Source organism: Electrophorus electricus, chromosome 11, assembly GCF_013358815.1.
Source record: "Electrophorus electricus isolate fEleEle1 chromosome 11, fEleEle1.pri, whole genome shotgun sequence".
Classification (NCBI taxonomy): Eukaryota; Metazoa; Chordata; class Actinopteri; order Gymnotiformes; family Gymnotidae; genus Electrophorus; species Electrophorus electricus.
The window spans coordinates 12138537-12159498 of NC_049545.1; the positions used below are offsets into that span (position 1 = coordinate 12138537).

The following is a 20962-nucleotide window of genomic DNA, read 5'->3' on the forward strand; positions in this document are numbered from 1 at the left end:
ACGCTGGCTGGGCTTTTTAGAGGTGGCAACAGCTCAGTGACCTAAAGGCATTCAGGAGGGAAGCTGAATTAGCTTTTTTATTGGTGAAGTTATTTTGGTGGTTTGCGCTGAACACAGCCAGCCAGGTTATTCTCGTTGTGGAACTGTACCCTTGTAACTGAAGTTGTTTTAGCTGTATAGCTAATGCTAGATGGCTAATACGATATTTGATGATGTGTCCTTTTTGCTTCAGAGTTCGTCTTTTTTTTGTTTGACAAACCTGGCTAGCCGTTATTTCCAGATCATTTCCAGCGCTTCCGTCTGTGTCGTGTAAACAATGCCGTATATAATATAAATTCTCACAAAAGGAAGCAAAATATCTGGAGCAGGAATCAAACTATCTGGAGAACACATGGTTAATGATGGCTAACTTGAAAAATTAACTTAATTGAAGCTTCTTAAGGGCACATTGGGCTTACTGGTTCATGTTACGTTATCTATATTTTAACAGAAGTGCTATTTGCTAATAGCAATGCCAGTGCAAATATCCAGCAAAAATGTATAGTTTCAAAGCAGAGCAAATGCATATTGTTTTGCCGTATCTTTCTACAGGTCAGTACCTTCTTCTAGCCAGTGTCCACAATACTGATGATAGCTCTGATCGAGTTGTCTCTGAACGCTCCTTCAACGCGAATGCACTCGCAAACACCAGACCAACGCACTCTAGGAAAAGAGCACAACAGATTCGCCAGACCTACATAGTGCAGCTTTAAGGTAATGCTGACTCAAACCTAGGCAGTTTACACTCGTGTCTGGAAAAATAAACAAAGCCACATGGTCAATAAAAAAGCAATACATATAGGTTTACTTGGGTAGTTGCTAATGAAATTCCTTAATATGAAGTGCTTATTCAGTAATCCACTTGAGTAATAATAATAAATAAAGCTATTACTATAATTATTATTCAAGTAATTTATTGGATGAGCACTGACATTTTTCAAGTAAATTCTCTCTCACCAGGGTTTCTGCCTGGGTATATATTTCCACCACTGTGTGTGTGTGTGTGTGTGTGTGTGTGTGTGTGTGTGTATTAATGTATTTTCTTGCTGAACGTCATTCTTAAAAAAATAAATAAAGAAATCCAAACAGATTAACTGCACGAGCAGTGTTTAGTTAGACATGTAGACTCATACTATCATACTATAAATGCTCTTCATTCAGTTCTTAAAGGTGAAATGGCACAGGTCTACAGAAGTGGAAACGTTGTGTGCAGGAGATGGGAGTTGTAGTCCTAGGACGGAGTCTCTTCACCAAAGTAGGAGAAGCCCTTGAACTCATCCTGGTTGATCTGTTTGATGATGGCATCATCTACAGGTGTGAGCGCAGGCTCCTCACGGGTGAAGTCCTGGTCAAAGTTATTGACATCTCGCTTGGTTTTCTGTGTGCAGGGAAGAGGTTGTGAGTAGATCAGCATTCACCCCCACTACTGTTATTTTCCTTCAGACTAGAGTTCACAATGGCTCACAAGCCAAGTACTGCAAAGATAAAAGAATCTGCACACTATGTACACAGACAAAAACAAACTTGCCAAAAAGCTTTTGTTGTTTGCCTACACACATGATGTGTGGGCTCTTTTGCTCTTACAATATTAATGAGAAAACTTCTTTGAACTGCTCGACCCAGACCATAAAATTTAGTATAAAGAGCATCAGTTGTTCTTTGTCCAAAAATATATTTTCTGACCTTCTGTGGACATAATAATGTGGCACCATATATGTGAAGCAAGTCTGGCTGCTTTCAGATGTCAGATTGGACGCAGCCAGAAACCGGGATGTACTGAAATTGCTAATGGCCCCTAATGGTTACAGAGAAAAGTGTTTAGATAACCTACAGCAACGTAGGTTGATTGTAGTGGGACTGTACTCCAAAAAATAAAACAGAATCCACTGTCTGCAGCTTATAATGCATTTATTATGTAGGAGTTTGTGCCAGTTTGTGTCTTTTTGAGTGATTTCTCTCAAAATGCTCATTCAAGTTTTCTTAAAATGCTCAATCAGTATCAGTCCCCAGCAGTGCCACCTGCCCCATGGCCATGATCGTGCCATTGGTCGCATTCTCACTGGATAGGAAGGAGGGTTCTCTTCGCACCTCAGCGACATGGAAAGGAGCTAGCCAATTGGGACGTCTGCTAGGTCAAGAGTCCCTCTAAGACGGCATGTGGCGAGCTTCTCCAGAGCCCTCAGTGGACGGCTCGTGTTATCCTTCACCCGCTGTGGACTGGCGGCACTGTTGCACGACAGTGGAAATGGGCGGAGCGTTTCCAACCCCTGGTTTACACGCATGCTCCCTTTAGGCTGGTTATCTGCCCCTACATCGCCTGTGCCATATCTCTACCTCTCCCCTTCCCCATTCTGCCTTCCCGACGTGGTGTCAGGGGCACCGAGAGGTCGTGCAAACAGGTGTGGGAGTTGAGCCCAGGCCCGCGGTTGCACGCCACACCGAGTTTTCCGCGCGCTCCAGGAGCGGTGCCAGCGGCCACCACACAGGCGCTGCTGAGGAGGGCAGGGCGACCCTGTGACGTGCCCGCTCCCGGCTGCTGGGAACACTGTTCAACAGAGGCCCCACCAACTGCAAGGAGCATGATGGGCTGTGCCATCACCCACAGGGGCTATGCCGGCGCCACAGCAGCTACCTGAGAACTCGATTGTGTGTACTCGCATCTGCGTGAGACTGTGAGAACAGCGGTCACGTATATCAACACAAACGTGTGCACCCCCCCCCCCCCCCCAATTTCTGTTTTGCTTTAGCTAAATAAAATACTACATCTACACTTAAACCAAAAGCTGAATTAAAAGCACACACACACACACACATAGGCAGGGTACTCACAATGCGCGGTTTGAAGGGGGGCTTGATTTTCCTCTGCTCCAGTAGCACCCAATCAATCTCTTTAAAGAATGGGTGCACTTTAATGGCTTCCTCCAGGCCGTGGGCCGCCACACAGCCCAGCCGCTTATTGGGACTCTTCGTCATGAACTAGGAGGGTGGAGGCAGACAGGAGGAAAGGTTAGCGAAGGCAGACAAGGCGATGGCGACGCTTAGCCGTGTGAGCTGGCTGCGCGCTGACACGGAGGCAGAGGGATGCAGAGCTTTTCAAGAACACAGCGCCGCACTCTGCCATCGACGCTGGTGTAGTGTCTCATCCTGCGGAAGGATGACCTGGAGCAACCGACTGAGGTGACAGTGAGACAGATCTCATTGCGACACAGTGCGGCCCAAGCCAAACACGCTGCCGTTTCCACAAGTGCGCGAGGAACAGCCAAAAAAAATCTGGGATATGTGAATGGAAAAAAGCAACACATACGGTGTGTGTGTGCACACACACCAACAACTGTGGACACCACAAATATTAATTTGTGAGTGATGGGTTTCGAGATGAAGGTCAGACAAACAAATTTTTTTTTTTATCCACACAGGCGGGCACGCACGCACGCACACACACACGCACGTTGGTTGTTTCTATAAAGGGGACAGAACGTCAGTCCGTCTTCCCCGAAGTCATCTCTCTGAGGTTATGCAAGCCAAGCCTCAGGAGAACATGCTTCATTCTTTTCCCACAAGAAGCGTCATTTCACTGAGCCCTCTCCCTCCCTCCCTCTCTCTCTCCCTCCCTCCCTCTCTCTCGCTCACCCCTTCCCTGTTTCCCTGTCACTATCTTTTCGCCCTCGCTTTCGCTGCGGCTCGGCCAGCTCCTGCCAAACGCCCCTCTTTACCAATCACGACGTGGTCAAGCGCGAGGGCGCAAGCCAGAGAGCAAAAGGAGAGGAGTGGAAAACGTGCGCGTGCGCACGAACGACAGGAAGAAAGAGGAGAGAGGACAAGAGGCATCTCAAGGAGCAGACAGTAGGAGGCAGGAGTGCAGGTGATGAGAATGGGGGGTGGGGGGGCTCTCACCGCTTTGAGGATGCTCACGGCCTCTTTGCTCAGCCACACCGGGTAGAGCACGTCATCATGGAGGATGGATTCAAACAGATCGTCCTCGTTGTCGGCCTCGAACGGGGGCTGTCCCGCCATCATCTCATACATGAGCACGCCCAGGGCCCACCAGTCCACTGACGGGCCGTACTCCAGCTCCTGCAGTATCTGCAGGGTGGAAAAATCAAACCTAATCAAAAGCACTAAGTATAATTGGGGGCTCATATCATGGAAGCAAAGGCCAGTTGTGATTACTATGATTAATATTCTGCTTACAATTTCTAGCCTTGATTACCCCAAATTGTTTCATTGTTTCACCATCATCAGAATATTCAAAGGCAAGTTGCTAGGAAAGATCAGATGATGTTCCAGGCATACAACACACACGTCTGTGTTTCATTAGGCCCACTTGCTTAAGACTGCTGTTTATAGCTACTGCAGGACATTTTTATCCAATGGTCATTAAAGAGACACATCAATGATAGAGGCCTGAACAGAGACACTGTTTTACGGTGCAAGTCACTATTTCCATGACTATTCCAGTTGCGTAGCCCAAATACATCATTTTACCCAGCACACTAAGATGAGACGTCATGCCTTTACATAAGTACATAATTAGCAAGCTAACAAACGGCTACGAACATGCATGGAGGTGGCGTGTGGAATGCATCACCTCAGGCGCAATGTAGTCAGGCGTGCCGCAGAAGGTGGTGGTGGTGATGGAGCCCAGGATGCCCTCCTTGCACATGCCGAAGTCGGCGAGCTTGCAGTGGCCCTCCGCGTCCAGCAGGATGTTGTCCAGCTTCAGGTCCCTGTGTGCGGGAAACGTCAGAGGCAGCCGTCAGGCAGCGCGCAGGGGCCCCGCCCGGCCTGGCCCCGCACACGCCGCTCGCGTTTCAGGCCCCTGGGGAGCTGGGTCTAGCACCAGGGGCATGTGGCAGAAAGAATGCGAGGTCAGAACCAGAGCAAAGGTCAAGGTGCACCAAAAGTCACAGGGTGGGGCTGTTGTGTATTGGCGGCATAAATTTAGTCAAGAATGCTGTACTCCCAGAGCCCAGGGCAGGACCAAAACAGACCGGGTATGTTTCTCTACTGCGGTTTCATAAATCGTGAGGTTGATTTAAATCAAACAAGCATTTGACTACACAACAATGGGGAACATAGTCATTCTTTCAATTGGACATATTTTAACATAGTACACCTCAATGAAGTCACTTCCTAGAGTTTGCCTAACATTAGTTTTCTCAGCATTAATTATGAAAATAAACTGGTCTACCACTATAAGTCTTCTTTTTGTCAACTTTTTGTTGCAAATGGTCAACAGGGTTGCAAGAAATGTGTTGAGCAAAACACAAATTAACTGCCAAAGATTTGAGAAGAATCAAATGTGAAGCGACCAGGAACCCGTTATCCTCCAGTGCTGTCAACCTACCTGGAGTGCCCCGGAGTACAAGGTGTTCAGTACTCAGACACATGGCGAAGGTAAGGAAGGCTGAAACCCGACCACCACTGAACAAGACTCATAAGGTGAAACATCAAGACTGGGCCAAGAAATATCTGAAGACAAATTTTTCAAGTTTTAAGGACTGATGAGATGAGCATGACTCTTGACGGACCAGATGGATGGGCTGGATCAGGCACAGAGCTCCACTTCGACTCAGTTGCCAGCAAGGTGGAGGTGGGGTACTGCTATGGGCTGGTATTATTAAAGATGAGCTAGTTGGACCTTTTTGGGTTGAAGATGGACTCAAAATCAACTCCCAAACCTACTGCCAGTTTTTAGAAGACACTTTCTGTACTCCACTACGTGGCTAGCCAGTAAAGGCCTTAAAGAGGAAAGAATAATGACAAGGCTCCCTTCCTCACCTGACCTAAACCCTATTGAGAACTTGCGGGCCCTTCTTAAATGGGCGATTTACGGTGATGGAAAACAATACAGCTCCCTGAACAGTGTCTGGGAGGCAGTGGTTGCTGCGGCACAAAAAGTTGATCATCAGCAGATTAAGAAACTGACAGACTCCATGAATAGAAGGCTTATGACTGTTATTGAAAATAAGGGTGGCTAGATTGGTCCCAGATTTCTATTTATTTATTTATTTATTTTTGAAATGTCAACTGTTTCTTTGTAAATTGAGTTGTTTATTTATTATTCTCACTTTAACAGATGAAAATAAACAAGCGAGATGGTAAAATTTCCATTTTTCATTTAGTTGAATAATAATTCTGCACACTACTAGTTGCCCAATAATTATGCACACAGATATTGTCCTAAGAAAGCCAAAACCTCACTTATACTTCAGGTTTGAGGTGTATTAACATTTTGGATTGACCGAGAGCACCGTAGCCGTTCAATAAAATGAATCCTCAAAAATACAACTTGCCCAATAATTGTGCACACAGTGTATATTGTATGTAGCTTATATGTGCGTTTCTCTGTGCCAATGTTGAAAAGTGTATCGGAATAATTAAATAATTTCGTTATTTATTTACAGCTTGTAATTGCTGAGAAGAAAGAGGCCAGTGCAAGAGATGCACTTAATCATTCTTTGTCAAAGATGCAAGTGCCAGAGAGGACTTAAAGTGTAAAACATAAACACTCTCTTCAACACACTTCTAGACCGAGACACAGGCTCCACAGACACCCCTGCATTCTACCGAGAGTATGGAGTAACGTGCCGTCTGTGTGCGAGTGTGTGTGTTGTTATTGCACGCGGCAGTGTGAAAGGAATGAGGGAACGCGAGAGGGAGGGAGCAACGGAGAAAGGCAGCGGCGATAAGGTGTGTCTGATGAAAGCAACCATGAGGAGGGATGAAACTACTTGGGTTGGGGCTTGATGGTTGATTGCAATAAGAATGTCAACATCATAGGATGTCTTTCAGGTGCTTTCACGAACTAAACCTACTGAAAAGAACAAATGTGGGTGTGTGCGCGTGTGTTTGCGGTGCTTATGCAACGGCTCTATTTTAGATGCTCCAAAAAAAGGCCCACTACAGACGTGCGCGTTCGGCCACAGTTCACCGCAGCGTTGGCACCCTGGCGCTGGCCCTTCCATCCGCAGGCACGCCCAGGGCACGGGGGAGAGGAGGACTGAACAGGTGGGCCCAGGCCGGGTGGGATGGCGCGCGTACGCCCCTGCAAAGCGGGGAGGGATGCACTGTCGTTCGCAGCATCCGGCATACGGGACCCACCACCCTGGAGTGTATTCAGCCCTTGCAGTCTACATCTACGGCCATGCAGGGGGTTCCACAAATTCCTCATATCAAAATCTCTCTCTCTCTCTCTCTCTCTCTCTCTCTCTCTCTCTCTCTCTCTCTCTCTCTCTCCCCCCCATCCTGCCCTATCTACTCGTCTACCCCTCCAACTCCTTCTGCTCATGTTGCTTAAGCAATCTTTTTTACAGAGAACACTGAATTAATCTTTTCATTGTCCTTTGTTGATTTTGCTATCATTCTTTAGCTGCCACAGCTGTGTAAGCGGGGAAGGTCTCCCTCCTGCTTTCTTTCCTTTTTAATGTTATACAGATCAATGAACTCTCAAATATTACTGATTTCTCGAAGGCTGGATAAAACGAAGTCCTGTGCTATGCAGAGCTATAGTTTAGGGATAGATCCCACCCAAACACTTGGGAAAACGTGAAAGAAAATTAAGAAATCCAGTTACCAGCTATTGAGAAAGAATGACATTGGGAGGGTGGAGAAAGAGTGAGTGAAAGAGAGAGCATTTCCTGTGTTGTGAGTTAATCTTGAGTGGCGATTTTTCCATTGCGTATCTAGTAACCTCTTCTGTATGGACCTACTGCACAAATGCTGTCTGTTCCTCTCTCTGTCTGTTCCTCTGTCTGTTCCTCTCTCTGGCTCTTTATATCATTCTCTTTGTTTAAAAAAAAAGACATACAATGTATGGTATGTGTTTGCCATTTCAGAAACATATATAAATTTGCACATAATGATGTTATTTACTCCTTTGGCCAAGATTGTTTCAACAATAAAGACACCCCCCAATCTAAATATTTTCCACCCGGAATAGTTTATTCCCCTTATTTAGTTAATTAATGAACTAATAAGAAGACTCATAATACTAGAATTAGATGGATTAAGCTTCTTATAAAATTCAATCATAAGAAAATAATAATAAATGTTATTTTAAATATTTAATAAAATTAAAGGTTAAGTGTAAGGATAATCAAGCTAACTAATATTAAGTGCTGCAGACTTGTTTGAATAAGTGCGAAATAAGAGTTTACTTGCAAAGTGTGGAAACTGGATCATGGATGCTGTTTGGGGGCGTGTGTACATGTGGATTACGATGTAAACTGCACACGTGGAGGTTCTGCTCAAGTAACATGAGAATGCAGTGTGTTTATAACTGCATATATCAACTGTCACAAGAAAAAAAAACTGTTTTTTGCAAGTCTTCCCCTTTTTCCCCTTTTATGTCTGCTGGGGATTTCACAGCTATCTGAGACAAAAGAGTAAAACAAGACTCCTTATTTAAAAATAAACCCCTTGCCATAAGAATACTGTTAAGGAAACAGGCTCTTATCCCAACGACAGCAGCGCAATCGCTGCCTCCTGTGCCAGCAGGCAACTCTTGCAAGTCACAATACCGCAAAAGAGTCACAGGATAGAGCGGGATGGGGGAGCAGAAGAAGAGAGAGCCACGACCCCAGATGCACTTTCTCATCCTCGGTCCCCGTCTCGCTCCACGCACGCTGAAGCCACTGCTGTCCCAGCGGCTCCCAGCCTGCAGGCCTGCAAGCTGGGACATGCCGGTGTGAGTCGGGTCGGCCTGCCACTGTCCCTGATGGAGCCCTGGCCTGGTTGTGTGGGTGGGGGCTGGTGATGGTGGTGGGTGCATTTCAGCCGTGCAGACTGTTATGTCGTGGGGGGGGGGGGGGGGGGTTGTTGTTGTTGTTGCTGCTGTTGTTGTTTTTTTGTGTTAGTTTCTTTCTTTTTTTGTTTTTAGGTATGCATGGTGTCAAACAGGTCATAGAGATCATGTCAGGCAAAAATGCTGCCTAACCACACTTTCGTCACAACTCGCACGCGAGTCTCATGCAACTCATATGCTGCCTTACACAGGCTCAGAGACAAGAGAATGCGACATCAAGGGCTAAGAACTTCCTGAACATTTCTATAGGATTTAAACGTAGTCTCCAGTTACCATTCCCCAAATGCAGAAAGGACTTTTTCTGTTTTCCCTCCGGTGAATCCGAGCTTAGGGAAGACAAAGCCAATTAGAGAGGCGTTCTAATCACCTAATCACCCAGCATGCTTTGCTTTTATGGTGGGCTTCAGGAGGTTATGTAGGACTCCCTTATTCCCACAATAAGGAAATCAGTCCTGGAACCACATTACAGCAATATGGTATGAATAGATTTATGTGTTTATGTGTGCTATTCTCATAACACACAATGAGCCATTCATACTGGTTGGATCACATCCTGTCCAGTTTCCACTTACTGGTCAAGCTTGACGTTTATGACCCTTACAATAAACAAAGGTCATGAGGTGTGTGCATGTAGTTGGATGGCTGCCTTCCAAACGGCAACATTCTAGAACACATCCATCTGGGCAAAATTCACTTGGCCCTATGATCTATGACATTAAAATTAGCTGTTAAAAATGCAAAATGCTGTGAACATTTTAATGTTTATTCCCTTGTCTAAATAACCAGTTTTAATATCAAGCAATAATCAATCATGAGCTGTAAAGTACTTTTCTTTGTCCATGAAGTGAAACGAACAAAAAGGATCAGACTAGACATCCCTCAGTATCTGTGTGTTCTGGGTAGGTATTGTCTGAATGAATACTCTGAATCAGGCAATCATGGTGTTCTAAAAAGGCCTTCATCTGGCCTTTGTTTATCAAACTATGTACGCGTGAATCATCAGCAAGGCCAGGGTTCATTTTAAGGTAAGGAGGTTAAATCATACTTACTGGCAGGAATTTGTACAACCACTCTTAAATGGTGTCTAGACACACTGATTTTTTTTTTTTTTTTTTTTTTTTGTGCGTGTGTCTTACATTAAGAAGGAGCCAGTGCTCCATGAATGACTGGGAAACATGGCACACAGAAGTGTCCCTCAAACAGCTCCCATGGAAGAACAGATCTCATTTTCTTTACTGTTTTGCTTTTTCTACATTGTTTTGATTGCCGTATTTGTATACCCGAACCACAGGGTTGACTTCAGTCGTTTCGCTAATGTTCAGCTATTTAGCTAATGTAATGTAGTCGGACAGGCAGCAGATGCTACCAGCCATAGCTAGCTCAGGACCCATCCTGTCAGATAAACTGAAAAGCTACTGAGCCTTTGTGAACAAACAAATATCACGTGCACTACATCTATAACTTGTGACACATCTAGAGTTTGAGGACACTGACTGTTGTGAATGCAGTGCCTGCTATTGCCTTTTTTTAAAAAGCTAAAACGTTTTACGATTGAATGGCTATGACTGCTAACGACACACCCCTGTTCCTTTACGAGTCAAAGAGTGAATATCTTAAAGACCCTAACATATATTTACACCATTGGTTGCTTGTGTAAAAACTAGGATTTTTCTAGGAGAAAACTTCAGTGGTTAGGTGCCAATGACTGACACAAATGATAATGTTCTAATGTGTAAAAAAAAAAAAAAAAAACTCCCCAGAAGTTCAGACCAATCAGGTGTAAAATCAGAATACAGCAGACATAGTCCAGCCCTAGTCAGATCCTAGGTCATACTCATACCCCAAACAGAAACTGCAATGAAAAATACTAAGACAAATTCTCTTAAATATTTAATTGAAACTAATAACTGCCACAATTACAAACACGAGCCCTCTGACTTTCTCTCCAAGATTGGCCATGTTCCTTATGAACCGCCAATACCCTTCCCTCTCCACATGTCGGTCTCAGGAAAACCAGGAAGGGAGGAAGTGGTTTCAATTCAATACAACGACATCCAACTCCAAATGAGATTCTTCCTGTTCAGGCCCCAGAAGAGTGTTAGGAGCGGGCAGAGAACGGCCGGGTGGGAGTGCTGAGAGGTTGCTGGGATCATTCTAGCCCTTAGGGACAGGGCCATGACCTGCACTTGAACAGATATGGAGCTAATGGTCTGATCGGTGGTGTTGGCCTTTGGAAGATCATCAACAGGAGCCTGCCATGGCCAAATGGAGCTCGAGGAACAGGGTCTCAGCGACTTGGGACTTAGGATATTAAGGGTGTATTGTAAAGAAATCTATTTGAAAATCATACACACTGGTCACTGAACTATGAAGATACACACAGTACAACCCAGATTTTACAGAAAAAAGGAATGAACAAAATTGAAACCAAGGAATGGAATGCCAGCCCCATGTCCCTAAGCACGGACTGTCGTGTGTGTGGTTAATGACATACAAACCAGTAGATAAACAAACTGGGACGGAAAAACTCATCCAAGAGACAGGGCTTTTTCATGTAAACAACCTGAGTTAAACAAGGGTAACAAATGCCCCCATCTCTAAGCAAAACAGCCACCCAATACTGACTGCAGCCCTAAGATACACTGAATAACAGCTATATAAAAGTGTGACAGTGTACCGTTAATCTGACAAATTTACAAATCTGGAAGGATTTGAATCAATTGGAATATCTTTTCATCATTGAGTTCAAAACATTATTCTGAGGCAGAGATCAGACCGAATTTGGGACATGCTGGTATCTGTTACAACATTGTTTTGGTTGAAGACTATGTAGTGCTGGCACTTTGATACTGGTGAACAATAATGCTATGTAAAGTACAAATGTCTTTTAGGTTGTAGAGACACATTACATATAGCACAAAACAAAGCAGTATTCAAACCTATCTCCCTGCCCACATGCAAGTGGTGACATGGTACATTACCTATAAATCACCCCGTTCCGGTGGAGGAACATGAGAGCAGAGGTGACCTCAGCTGCGTAAAAACGTGAGCGGGCTTCATCAAACTTGCGTGAGCGCTGAATCTGGAACATCAGGTCCCCTCCATTCACATACTCCATCACGAAGAACAGGCGATCCTGAGGAGATGAGGACCGAGAAACAGTTGTAAGTCCACACCAAAAGGGACGGAGCAGACGTGCAGTGGAATGGATCACACGGCGTAGACCAGAGGTATTCCAATCCCAGTCCTCAAGGTCTAGGTCCTACACCTTCCCTTTACCTAGGAGTCAGGTTTGATGACAAAGTGGCAAACCAGTTATATGAATTATTTAATCAATTACAAGGGATTACAAAATCCAGGACTGGATTTGGATTTCAGGTCCAGATTTAAATACTACTGATGTAGATTGAAATCGAACCTCGGACAATTTTCCTACAATTTTCTCAAACAAGGACAACAAAAATAACTACAATTTGGGTACTTACTACATTCCACACAAAGGGAAGCTGATATGGATAAACTTTCCCAGAGCATCACTTTTGTGATACAATTCTTCACAGAAAGCAGAGGTTAGGCCAGTATTTGAGAGGCCAAACATAGGTTAAGGGCCTTATAGTTGGATGGTGATCTATCTAGACAGACTGCACCCAGGAATCAAACTGGTTGACCCAGAGATGCAAGGATAGAATATAACATCTGCTTATCCCCAGTGCAAGGTGGAATGGAGATTGCCACAGTGGAGATCTAAGACACAACCTGCCACATTTTATCTCTACACAAAGGCAGCATTTCCCCTAGGGCAGAGGGCAATACCTTGCTCACCTTTCTTTAGTGTGAATCCACTGAAACACCCTGCTTACCAGCTTTGATCCATTATGCATGTTATGACCTTTTACTTTTTTTTTATCAACCATCTTGGAAGACATTAGCTGTACTTCAGCATAAAAGCATTGTTCATAAAGCTCATGCCGGACCCATGGTGTTGTGCCATTAGTTCAAAGCAGCTAGTAGATTTATTGATATCTCAGAATCATACAGAGATGCACATAAGTAGAAGCTGTTTGCACTGCTCAGTCACACAACAAGCATGTTTAGCCAGGAGGCACAGCAAGTCTTCAACAATATCACATGCGCCTTTTGTCAGGAATGGCCACGTGCTGGCTGGCATCTCTGCCTGTCTCTTGGGGTCAAAGGGCTCAGGTAAAGTACATTCCGTTCCATTCCATCCTGGTGACACCTGTTAACGCCTTTTTCTAATACCGGTCTGCTGCAATACACATGGCTTGACACTAGATTGACGCGGCATTTCCTAATATGGAGACAAAGGGAGCTGATCTGTTGCACAACAAGATAAACACTCCACCCCCACCCCTGCAACCTGCAAGCAGCCCTGATGCAGGCTGTCCGCTGTGGTCATGGCAGTGTAGACCTGAAGTGGCATTTTATTTTAGACTAGATTTCCCGAACATGTCTCCATTTCATAATTCCCGAGTTGTGCGTAGGAGCCCTAAACCTGAACATCTGCAAAAGTGTGTGGCAATTAGAATTAATGTTAAACTACCACAGGAGTGGTACAAGGCTGCTAGTCAGTTTTGGCTACTAGTCAATAACTACAAATCCTGTTAACATAAGTGATATGGCCACACAAAACAAAGGCATTTCAGTCTTAAGCCCAAGTCAGTTAAGTTGGAAGGACCTGCTGGGCAAATTCCTGCTGAAACTAATGTTGCAACAGGAGGCTATTATGGGAAATCCAAGACGTAGAGATTTGTTTTATATATTTTAACATGTTTACTGCAATTTGAAAATCCACTTCTAGATGTTAATTATGAAGAAACAGTAGTTTCAGAACCTTTGAGTGACAGTGTAGAACAACCAAAACAAAACAAAAGCTCTTCTGAGAAGATAGCTCAGGGCCGCCAAGCCTTGGTTCAAGGTGGACGTTTTCCAGTAAGCTATCCGATTTTGATTTGTTGACTGCCTGAATGATCTCTGTGACATGCTTTGGTGTCCATTTAGGCACGGTTTTTATGTTGTTTTGCTGTTCATTAGTTATGTGTAAATAAATGCCCTGTTCACCATGTCCCTCTGCCTAACTCCCCTGTTCTCGTCATAGTCTGGGCCAGGACCTGCCCAGGTCTTGCCACTTTATGTATGGTGTTACCAGCTTTCTACAAATGTGGACAGTTGAACAGTCTGTTTCTTTCTGGTGTAGACAGATAGCACGAGTGAATCTGATCAAGCCCACTGGATTTGTTTGGTGAAATGACATAATCGGTGCTCCTTTTCTCAGAACGATGACCGTGTCTTACATAAAAAAGCAGCGGCCTACCTCACCTCATCCTCTTTCTCTGAAACCGAATTTAAACAGGATGCTGAAATGGTTTGTTTAAACTGTTCCCAGAGAAGAAGCAAAGGTCCACCCAATCAAACGCGAATAAACGTTTCCTGCTTCCAATTACAAATGTAGAGATACTGGCGTCCCTGCACCATACAAGAGAAAAGACCCGATCTTCAGATAAACCGCCAAGACCCAACAAGCTGGGGCGTAGTGTGGCAGATCAGGATTTTGATGGATCACATGAGCTGTGTGTGTGTGTGTGTGTGTGTGTGTGTGTGTGTGTGTGTGTGTGTGTGTGTTTGTACTCTACATTTCCTAGATGAGGCGAAACATTGCTCAGTATGGAAACTACTTCCAAGAGTTTAGGTTTTCTAGGGAAACTACTTCCAAAAGTTTAGGGGTTTTTTTTAACAAACCTGAACCCTTAAATGAGGCCTGGGTGGAAACACTCAACTCTCTCCTGCTGGCCTACTAACTGCACCTCAACTTGCATCTCATTTTTCTCCACAGTTTAAGTAATTGCTGTTCCCCACTGCAAGATTACCACACTGCCCACTTGCTTAACAAATGGAAAGCTCTGAGATGCTGATAGCAACAGGAAACCATTATAATTTCAGTACAGACTATATTGTGTGTGGCCCTGGATACCAGTCAAGAATGTTTATCCTTAAGACCAAAACTAAGCCTTGCAGTGTATACTACCAACACACACACACACACACACACACACACACACACACACACACACACACACACACACACACACACACACACAGAGTCAGAGTTTATGTAACCCTGTATATTTTACTGTGTCTATATACATACATACACACCCACACACCCACACACCCACAAAAACACACTTATAATTGCCATTGGCATGTACCTAGAAAGTAAAGCATGTTTTATTCTGGAACGTGCCACCTTTTTCTTTAGGAGACACAGGCACCTATGTTCACCACAGGAGGACACGTGTAATTCAACACATACACACCACGAAGAGCGGATATAAAGGTGAAAGCCAGGCTATGCGTGTCTCATTATGGATGGACAGGGTGTCCGAGTGGAGCCAGTAATTAAGGTACAGTTCTCAGATCTGCCTCCTATCACATTCCCCATCACACACACTCCCATAACTACAACCCCTTCTGCACTGAGACTAATGCGCTTTGTATGAAATCAATCACAATTTACTCTCTGAATGCAGCACAACAGCCTACACTATGCATGCAGCACAGCTCTTACACACTTAAAGACTTTTATGAAAGCAGCAAGTTAGAGATAAATTCTCCTGGATGTTTGGGACAAAGTCAATTGAACTTATATAATATGTGAGAGGAGTAATAACTTACTAAAAACACACACACACTAAAATTACACACACACACTGTCCACTTTGACAACCATCTATGACGCCTAACCGCTTTGGATAGAACAAATAGATAAATGCTTCTGGGTTTGCCAGAAAGCTGTCACGCACTGCCGACTAAGAGTGTTTTATGGAGCTGGTCACTCACACAATGATCACACGCTCGCTTTACACAGTGCAAATGCCACAAACCACATTTCTCTCTCTCTCTGCCTTTCACTCCCCCTTACGTGTGTGATGATGAAGCTCTTAATTGAGTCATTCAGGCTGTTTCAGGCCTTAACATGCTGATGTGCTGCATGTGAAAGCTCTGTTTAGGAACACTCTGTTCCAAGAGGAATGCTAAGAGAGAGGGAAAAGGGGAGCTTTAGAGCTAAATGTAGCATGGCATCAGATCCAAAGATGCTCAGCCAGAAACTGATGTGTGCGCACTCTCCGGGGTGGGCAGTTTGGAAACACTCAGTTAAAAAAAAAACAACAAAAAAAAAAACACTGAGCAAACAGGACAGAGGTTGATGTTGTGAAACATGCTATAAAACAATATGTGGTTTTTGATTTTGTTATGGTGGTCGTTTTTTTTTTTTTTTAAAGTGTATAAAGCCCTTGTTAGTGTTGACCACAACAGCCACTTGCTTTTATTTATATTTTTAAAATGCAAAAGCTTTAACAAAAAAAAAAAACCCAGCAACATGCGACATTTGTCTTTGTTAGTAACCTGACTGGCTGTGGTGATAATTTGCCTATTCCTGATTGTTCTTTTACATACTGGGCTTGAACTCCATACTGTATTGCCTACAAAGTGTAATGACACATTTTAATAGCAGAGGTATCATATATGTGCTCTAGAACTGAAATGTCAGCTAAGGCGGAGATGAGAGGCATAATAATGTAGACATGTTTATGGAGTCCTGCCAGTGGCAGTGCCTGTCACACACACAGATAACACGGGGGATTTCTAGGATGTACTACATGCAAAAAAATGTTTTTAAAAAGTCCTGCCTTAAGAACACATTTGTACACATGCATTTGCATGTAACACAGATGCACATGTATACCCTCATGTATACATATTTATTAACGTCTTAGAGAAAATAGCCCTTATAGCAAAAAAAAACCCAAACCCATATACATAAGGAAAGAGATAATTAAACATTGTAGCTCATAGAGATATTAAGAGAGACTTAATAGGAGCTACTCCAGTGTTTTTAGACTCCTATACCTACAGACGCAGCCTGTCTACATTATTCAAACAAAGATCACTTCTACACTATTGCACTTGTCCAAACCATCAGCATCTTTGTCCAAAGGCAGCGCTGATAGTCCTGGTCGCTTGGCACGGATCTTCTTTCCCAAAAGCCCTGTTCCAAGTGAGGTCCAGTAGCAGGCGTTCCCCAGGAGCACATTCCAGGCCATTACTCTGAAAACAACCTCCCCAACAAACACGGCGAGAAGCTGGAACCAGGCTTGCGAAGAAACGGCCTTATTTCTCTCGTGAGTCGTTTGGCGTTTTCGCGCGAAGCACAAATTCACATCACGTTTTATCTACTGACTTGATGCGATTAATCGCTGTGTGATTAATCGCTGTGAGTGTGATTACTGAGCGCTGGGATGCTAAATCAGGACACGTGGGACGCATTCTGCTGTGTTTTGATGAGCATTTTCTTTCTGATTGCGGGTTTGGCTGTGTGCGCAGCTGTCAGCACAGGGGCCTCTACAATCAAACTTGGCGATAACAGAGCAACAGCAGAGGTAAGTGCAAGGCCAAGAAACCCAGGAGCACTCCAAAACACAGTCAAGCTCCATGGAAAAGCCAGGGCGACAGAAAAATAACAATCCATCATCTCTATAATGAAATGCAGATTATGAGTGGACAGAAAACAAACAGTAATAAGTGGAAGATTTTATTAAGGTATTAAGGAGATGTGTATGTGTTGTGCATATATGGTTACAACAGACCGGGTCTTTTCAACCCAATCCGCTGGGCTCTCTACATAGCGCACATTTTTGTTCTGTTCCAGCTTCCAAGGCACATGAACGTAGTCATTACAGTAAGATCCCTGAATACCTGGTGCAGGTGGACTGGGCGCTGGGTCAGACCAAGAATGAAAGGTTTGACCCCGAGACCTGGGCTGAAACGCTGGGCTCTCTAGATAACGCACATTTTTGCTCTGTTCCAGGTTCCAGTGCACACGCACATAGTCATTACAGTGAATGATAACCCGGTACAGGTGTACTGGGTGCTGTGTCAGCCAAAAAAAAAGGCCCGTTGGACCCTGCGAACTGGGCTGAAACGCGGCAACAGACATCAAAGACGTCAAAGTGCTCCTGACATTTTAATTGTCTACTAGCCTTAGCTTAGACTTGCTCACATTTAGTGTATTTATGTTGGCCTTTGACCAGTAAAACTTTCCAACATTGTTTTTTTGCACAGATTCCTTCACAGAACATACCAGAATATATTCTTTCACACTTTGAATATACCAATAATATATTACTCAATGTTCTCCACCAGCTGTTCTGTTATTTGTTGTATGGGAAAGCGTTATAAATGGAGGATCGTATGTAATCTTAGAAGTCCCCTGGGCCCGCGCTCTGTACCTGTTGCACTGTACCTGTTTAAATGCAGGTAGTGATGTGTCATGGATCTCTGCTGCAAGCAAACATGCAAATGTCAGCATGTAAACAACTAATAAACTTTAGTCATGTAACCAGTCTGTATGGGCAGACTACCTGCTATCAGACGTACAGGTATATAATGAATTTATGCAAAACACTTTTGCTAAGTACGTGTTATTAATTCACACAATATCCTGATAACTTAATGACATTGAACAGTTCAGGAGCCTGCTGTTGTGCAAAACCCCAAACTCTAAACAGAGTTCACTGTGAAATTTGCAGAAAACATCTTTTCAGAAGAAACACTGAGATATTCCTTTAAACAGAAATATTTTCTTTAATTTGGCAAACAGAGAAATGGAAAGTCCTGCAGTGTCCCTAATTGCGTCTTACTGCGTCTGCAGCATAGTCTCCACAGGCTTTGCCTAGACGTCCGCGTTATGTTCTCACTGGTTTCGATAACAATCTGATGACAGAACCCTGTGTGCTTGTGCCAAATTTGATGTTTACATGCCAGAAAACTTAGCAAGCAAACCCCCCAAAAACAGGACTCCACTGTTTTATATGTATCAGCCACTGCTGATTTAGCCACAACAGTTAGACCCACACGTGAGCTGTACAGCGGTCAGTGTGTAATTAAAACAGTTATCGGGTCTTCGTGTCCATCTGCCTTAAAGCTACACAGCTGAGACAAAGTAACGCACAGACTTCACCGCTAATCAGTTTTGCCCAGGAGGTATTGCCACTGTGCAACCATTAAACCCGCTTTGCTTTCCTGCTCTACGCTGAGTGCCAGGGCCTTGTGGTGACCCCTTTATTGTGGCCTGCAGTTCTATTTATATATTATATGTATTCGGAGCCTTTGACATAGTCCTTCCACCCTGTCCCTTCCTCATGGTGTCTAGAAAGGCCAGCTTCCACAAATTTGCCTCGGAGACATAACACGAACATAACACGTGTCATTTGAAACCTTTTCCCACTCTCCCTCCCCGACATTTTCACACCTCGCTCCCGCTTCCTCTGAGCCCGACTCACTGCCGGTTTAGGGGCCCGTACATACGCGCGTGACGTTTCACTTCGGACTTGGGCCCTAAACGACAGGACGGGTCGGCGCGGTAACGCTGCCGCGTGGCGGCGCTCAGTTTTGGGACGCACCTGCAATGTGGCACGGTGCACCGAGAGAAACCGGAGAGAGAGCTGACACTTTAAACGCGCCGTTGGCCTGCTGAAACTCTCTCCGTTTCTCACCACACCGACAAAGAGAAACGGGGGCAGGGTGTGAGCAAAGGGAAGGTAAACACATACACCTGCTTGAAGACTGGGAGCGTCCATGGCCAACGGAAGACCGTTCTGCTCTTAGCCACAGACTAAGGAACAGAAAACCTTCAAGAACTTAAGAATAGTTACCAACTGATTATGAACTTCATTGTTTTTACACACCTGGTTGCCTGTTAGAGACAGTAGGCTGAATCTCTGATATTAGTAAATTTGTATGAAATTTTGCTGTAAAAAGATCTTTTTTCCCCTAATGTTTCTTTTGTAGATCTTTTTCGTTCTTTCTTTTGCTTCCTTTAATGAAACCGAGCCAAGCACATACTATATGCAGCATCTGAAAAGGTCTAGCTCAGGCAAAAAAAACCAACAAAAAACAAAACACAGACGCAGAATAGGCCATTACTCATGCCGTCTGAGGGGAGCAAGTTCAGGCAGTGATGTCCTTGGCAGGGCCTGATTGCAAATTAGACACAGAGGGAACATGAAATGGAGCGAGTGAGGCAGCAATGTCAACATAAGGTCAGCATGGCGTGCTACGTGTGGGGTGACGGAGACCTGATGAGCGAGAAGGGAGGGCGAAGGATAAAAAGAGAAAAGGGGGGAAAAAAACGAGAGTCAGGCACACACATCTGCTCACCTGCAGTCATTCAATGAGATCTGATTAGAACATGGAGTGATGGAGAGAGTCCAGCTCTTTGGTGGGAAACGCACAAGTGCACGGCCAGATAAGCAGCACCCCGAAACGCGCCTGAAGCCAGATGTAGTAACGTCTTATTACAAAGTCTCTCCCCATTGCATGTGTTCTGGGGTTTGGCCACGGAAGGGTTGACAGCGCAGGTTTGAACCCAGTGCCTTCATCTATCGGGCTCGGCGTGGACGTGGCCCCGGCCCGAAAATGAGCCCCCGTGTACGGATCGTATCGAGACCCCTGTGTGTGTAGTGAGTGTGTGTTTGTGTGCTGTGTGTTGTGCCAAGGGAGAAAAAGAAATGGCGCAGAGGAAAATAAAATAAACAAAATAATGGCAGAAATGTTGACAAAGAGATGTCGCACGGAACATTTGTTACAAGTGGGCTAATGCCGTGCGGGTGTGCGTGCACGCTCATGTATGAGGATGTGTGTGAAGAAAAGAAAACAAACAGCATGTGGAATACACATCAGAGTTGAGCTGATACGGATCAGCACCCTATTATGTAAGGTCTGCAACAATCGCCTGTTTTAGCACACAAGCAAAGACAAGGCTAATGTGTCCATTAGTGACAGAGAGAAGGAATGGAAGGCGTGTATAAAAGGAAAAAGAGCAGGGGAGAGAGAGAGAGAGAGAGAGAGAGAGAGAGAGAGAGACTTGGCCTATAGCTGCTGTATATTTGTATTCCTGCTATTTTCCTTGATTTTCACTTCTAATTATCAGATACACTCTCAACCGAAGACGAGCCCTCATCTGCTGTGGCTCTTAATCTGAAGCTCCAATATGGCCCAAAAAGCACCTCAACACCTCTGGCCTTCACGTGGACTGGT

The 20962-nt window shown here is 44.5% G+C and overlaps 1 protein-coding gene across 2 annotated transcripts in view; it reads right to left on the reverse strand.

Annotated features, from left to right (window-relative positions):
* Nucleotides 1-240: 240 nt before the first annotated feature.
* The window catches only part of prkceb (protein kinase C, epsilon b), a 67477-nt gene continuing 46755 nt past the window's right edge, over nucleotides 241-20962 (reverse strand). For both annotated transcript variants that reach the window (XM_027002512.2, XM_027002513.2), the window contains 5 exons: nucleotides 11827-11981; nucleotides 4628-4766; nucleotides 3934-4122; nucleotides 2869-3015; nucleotides 241-1417 (listed from right to left, as the gene is read on the reverse strand). In XM_027002512.2, coding sequence (XP_026858313.1) covers nucleotides 1271-1417; nucleotides 2869-3015; nucleotides 3934-4122; nucleotides 4628-4766; nucleotides 11827-11981 — 777 coding nt within the window. In that variant the 3' untranslated portion in view covers nucleotides 241-1270. The remainder of the gene's footprint in view (nucleotides 1418-2868; nucleotides 3016-3933; nucleotides 4123-4627; nucleotides 4767-11826; nucleotides 11982-20962) is intronic.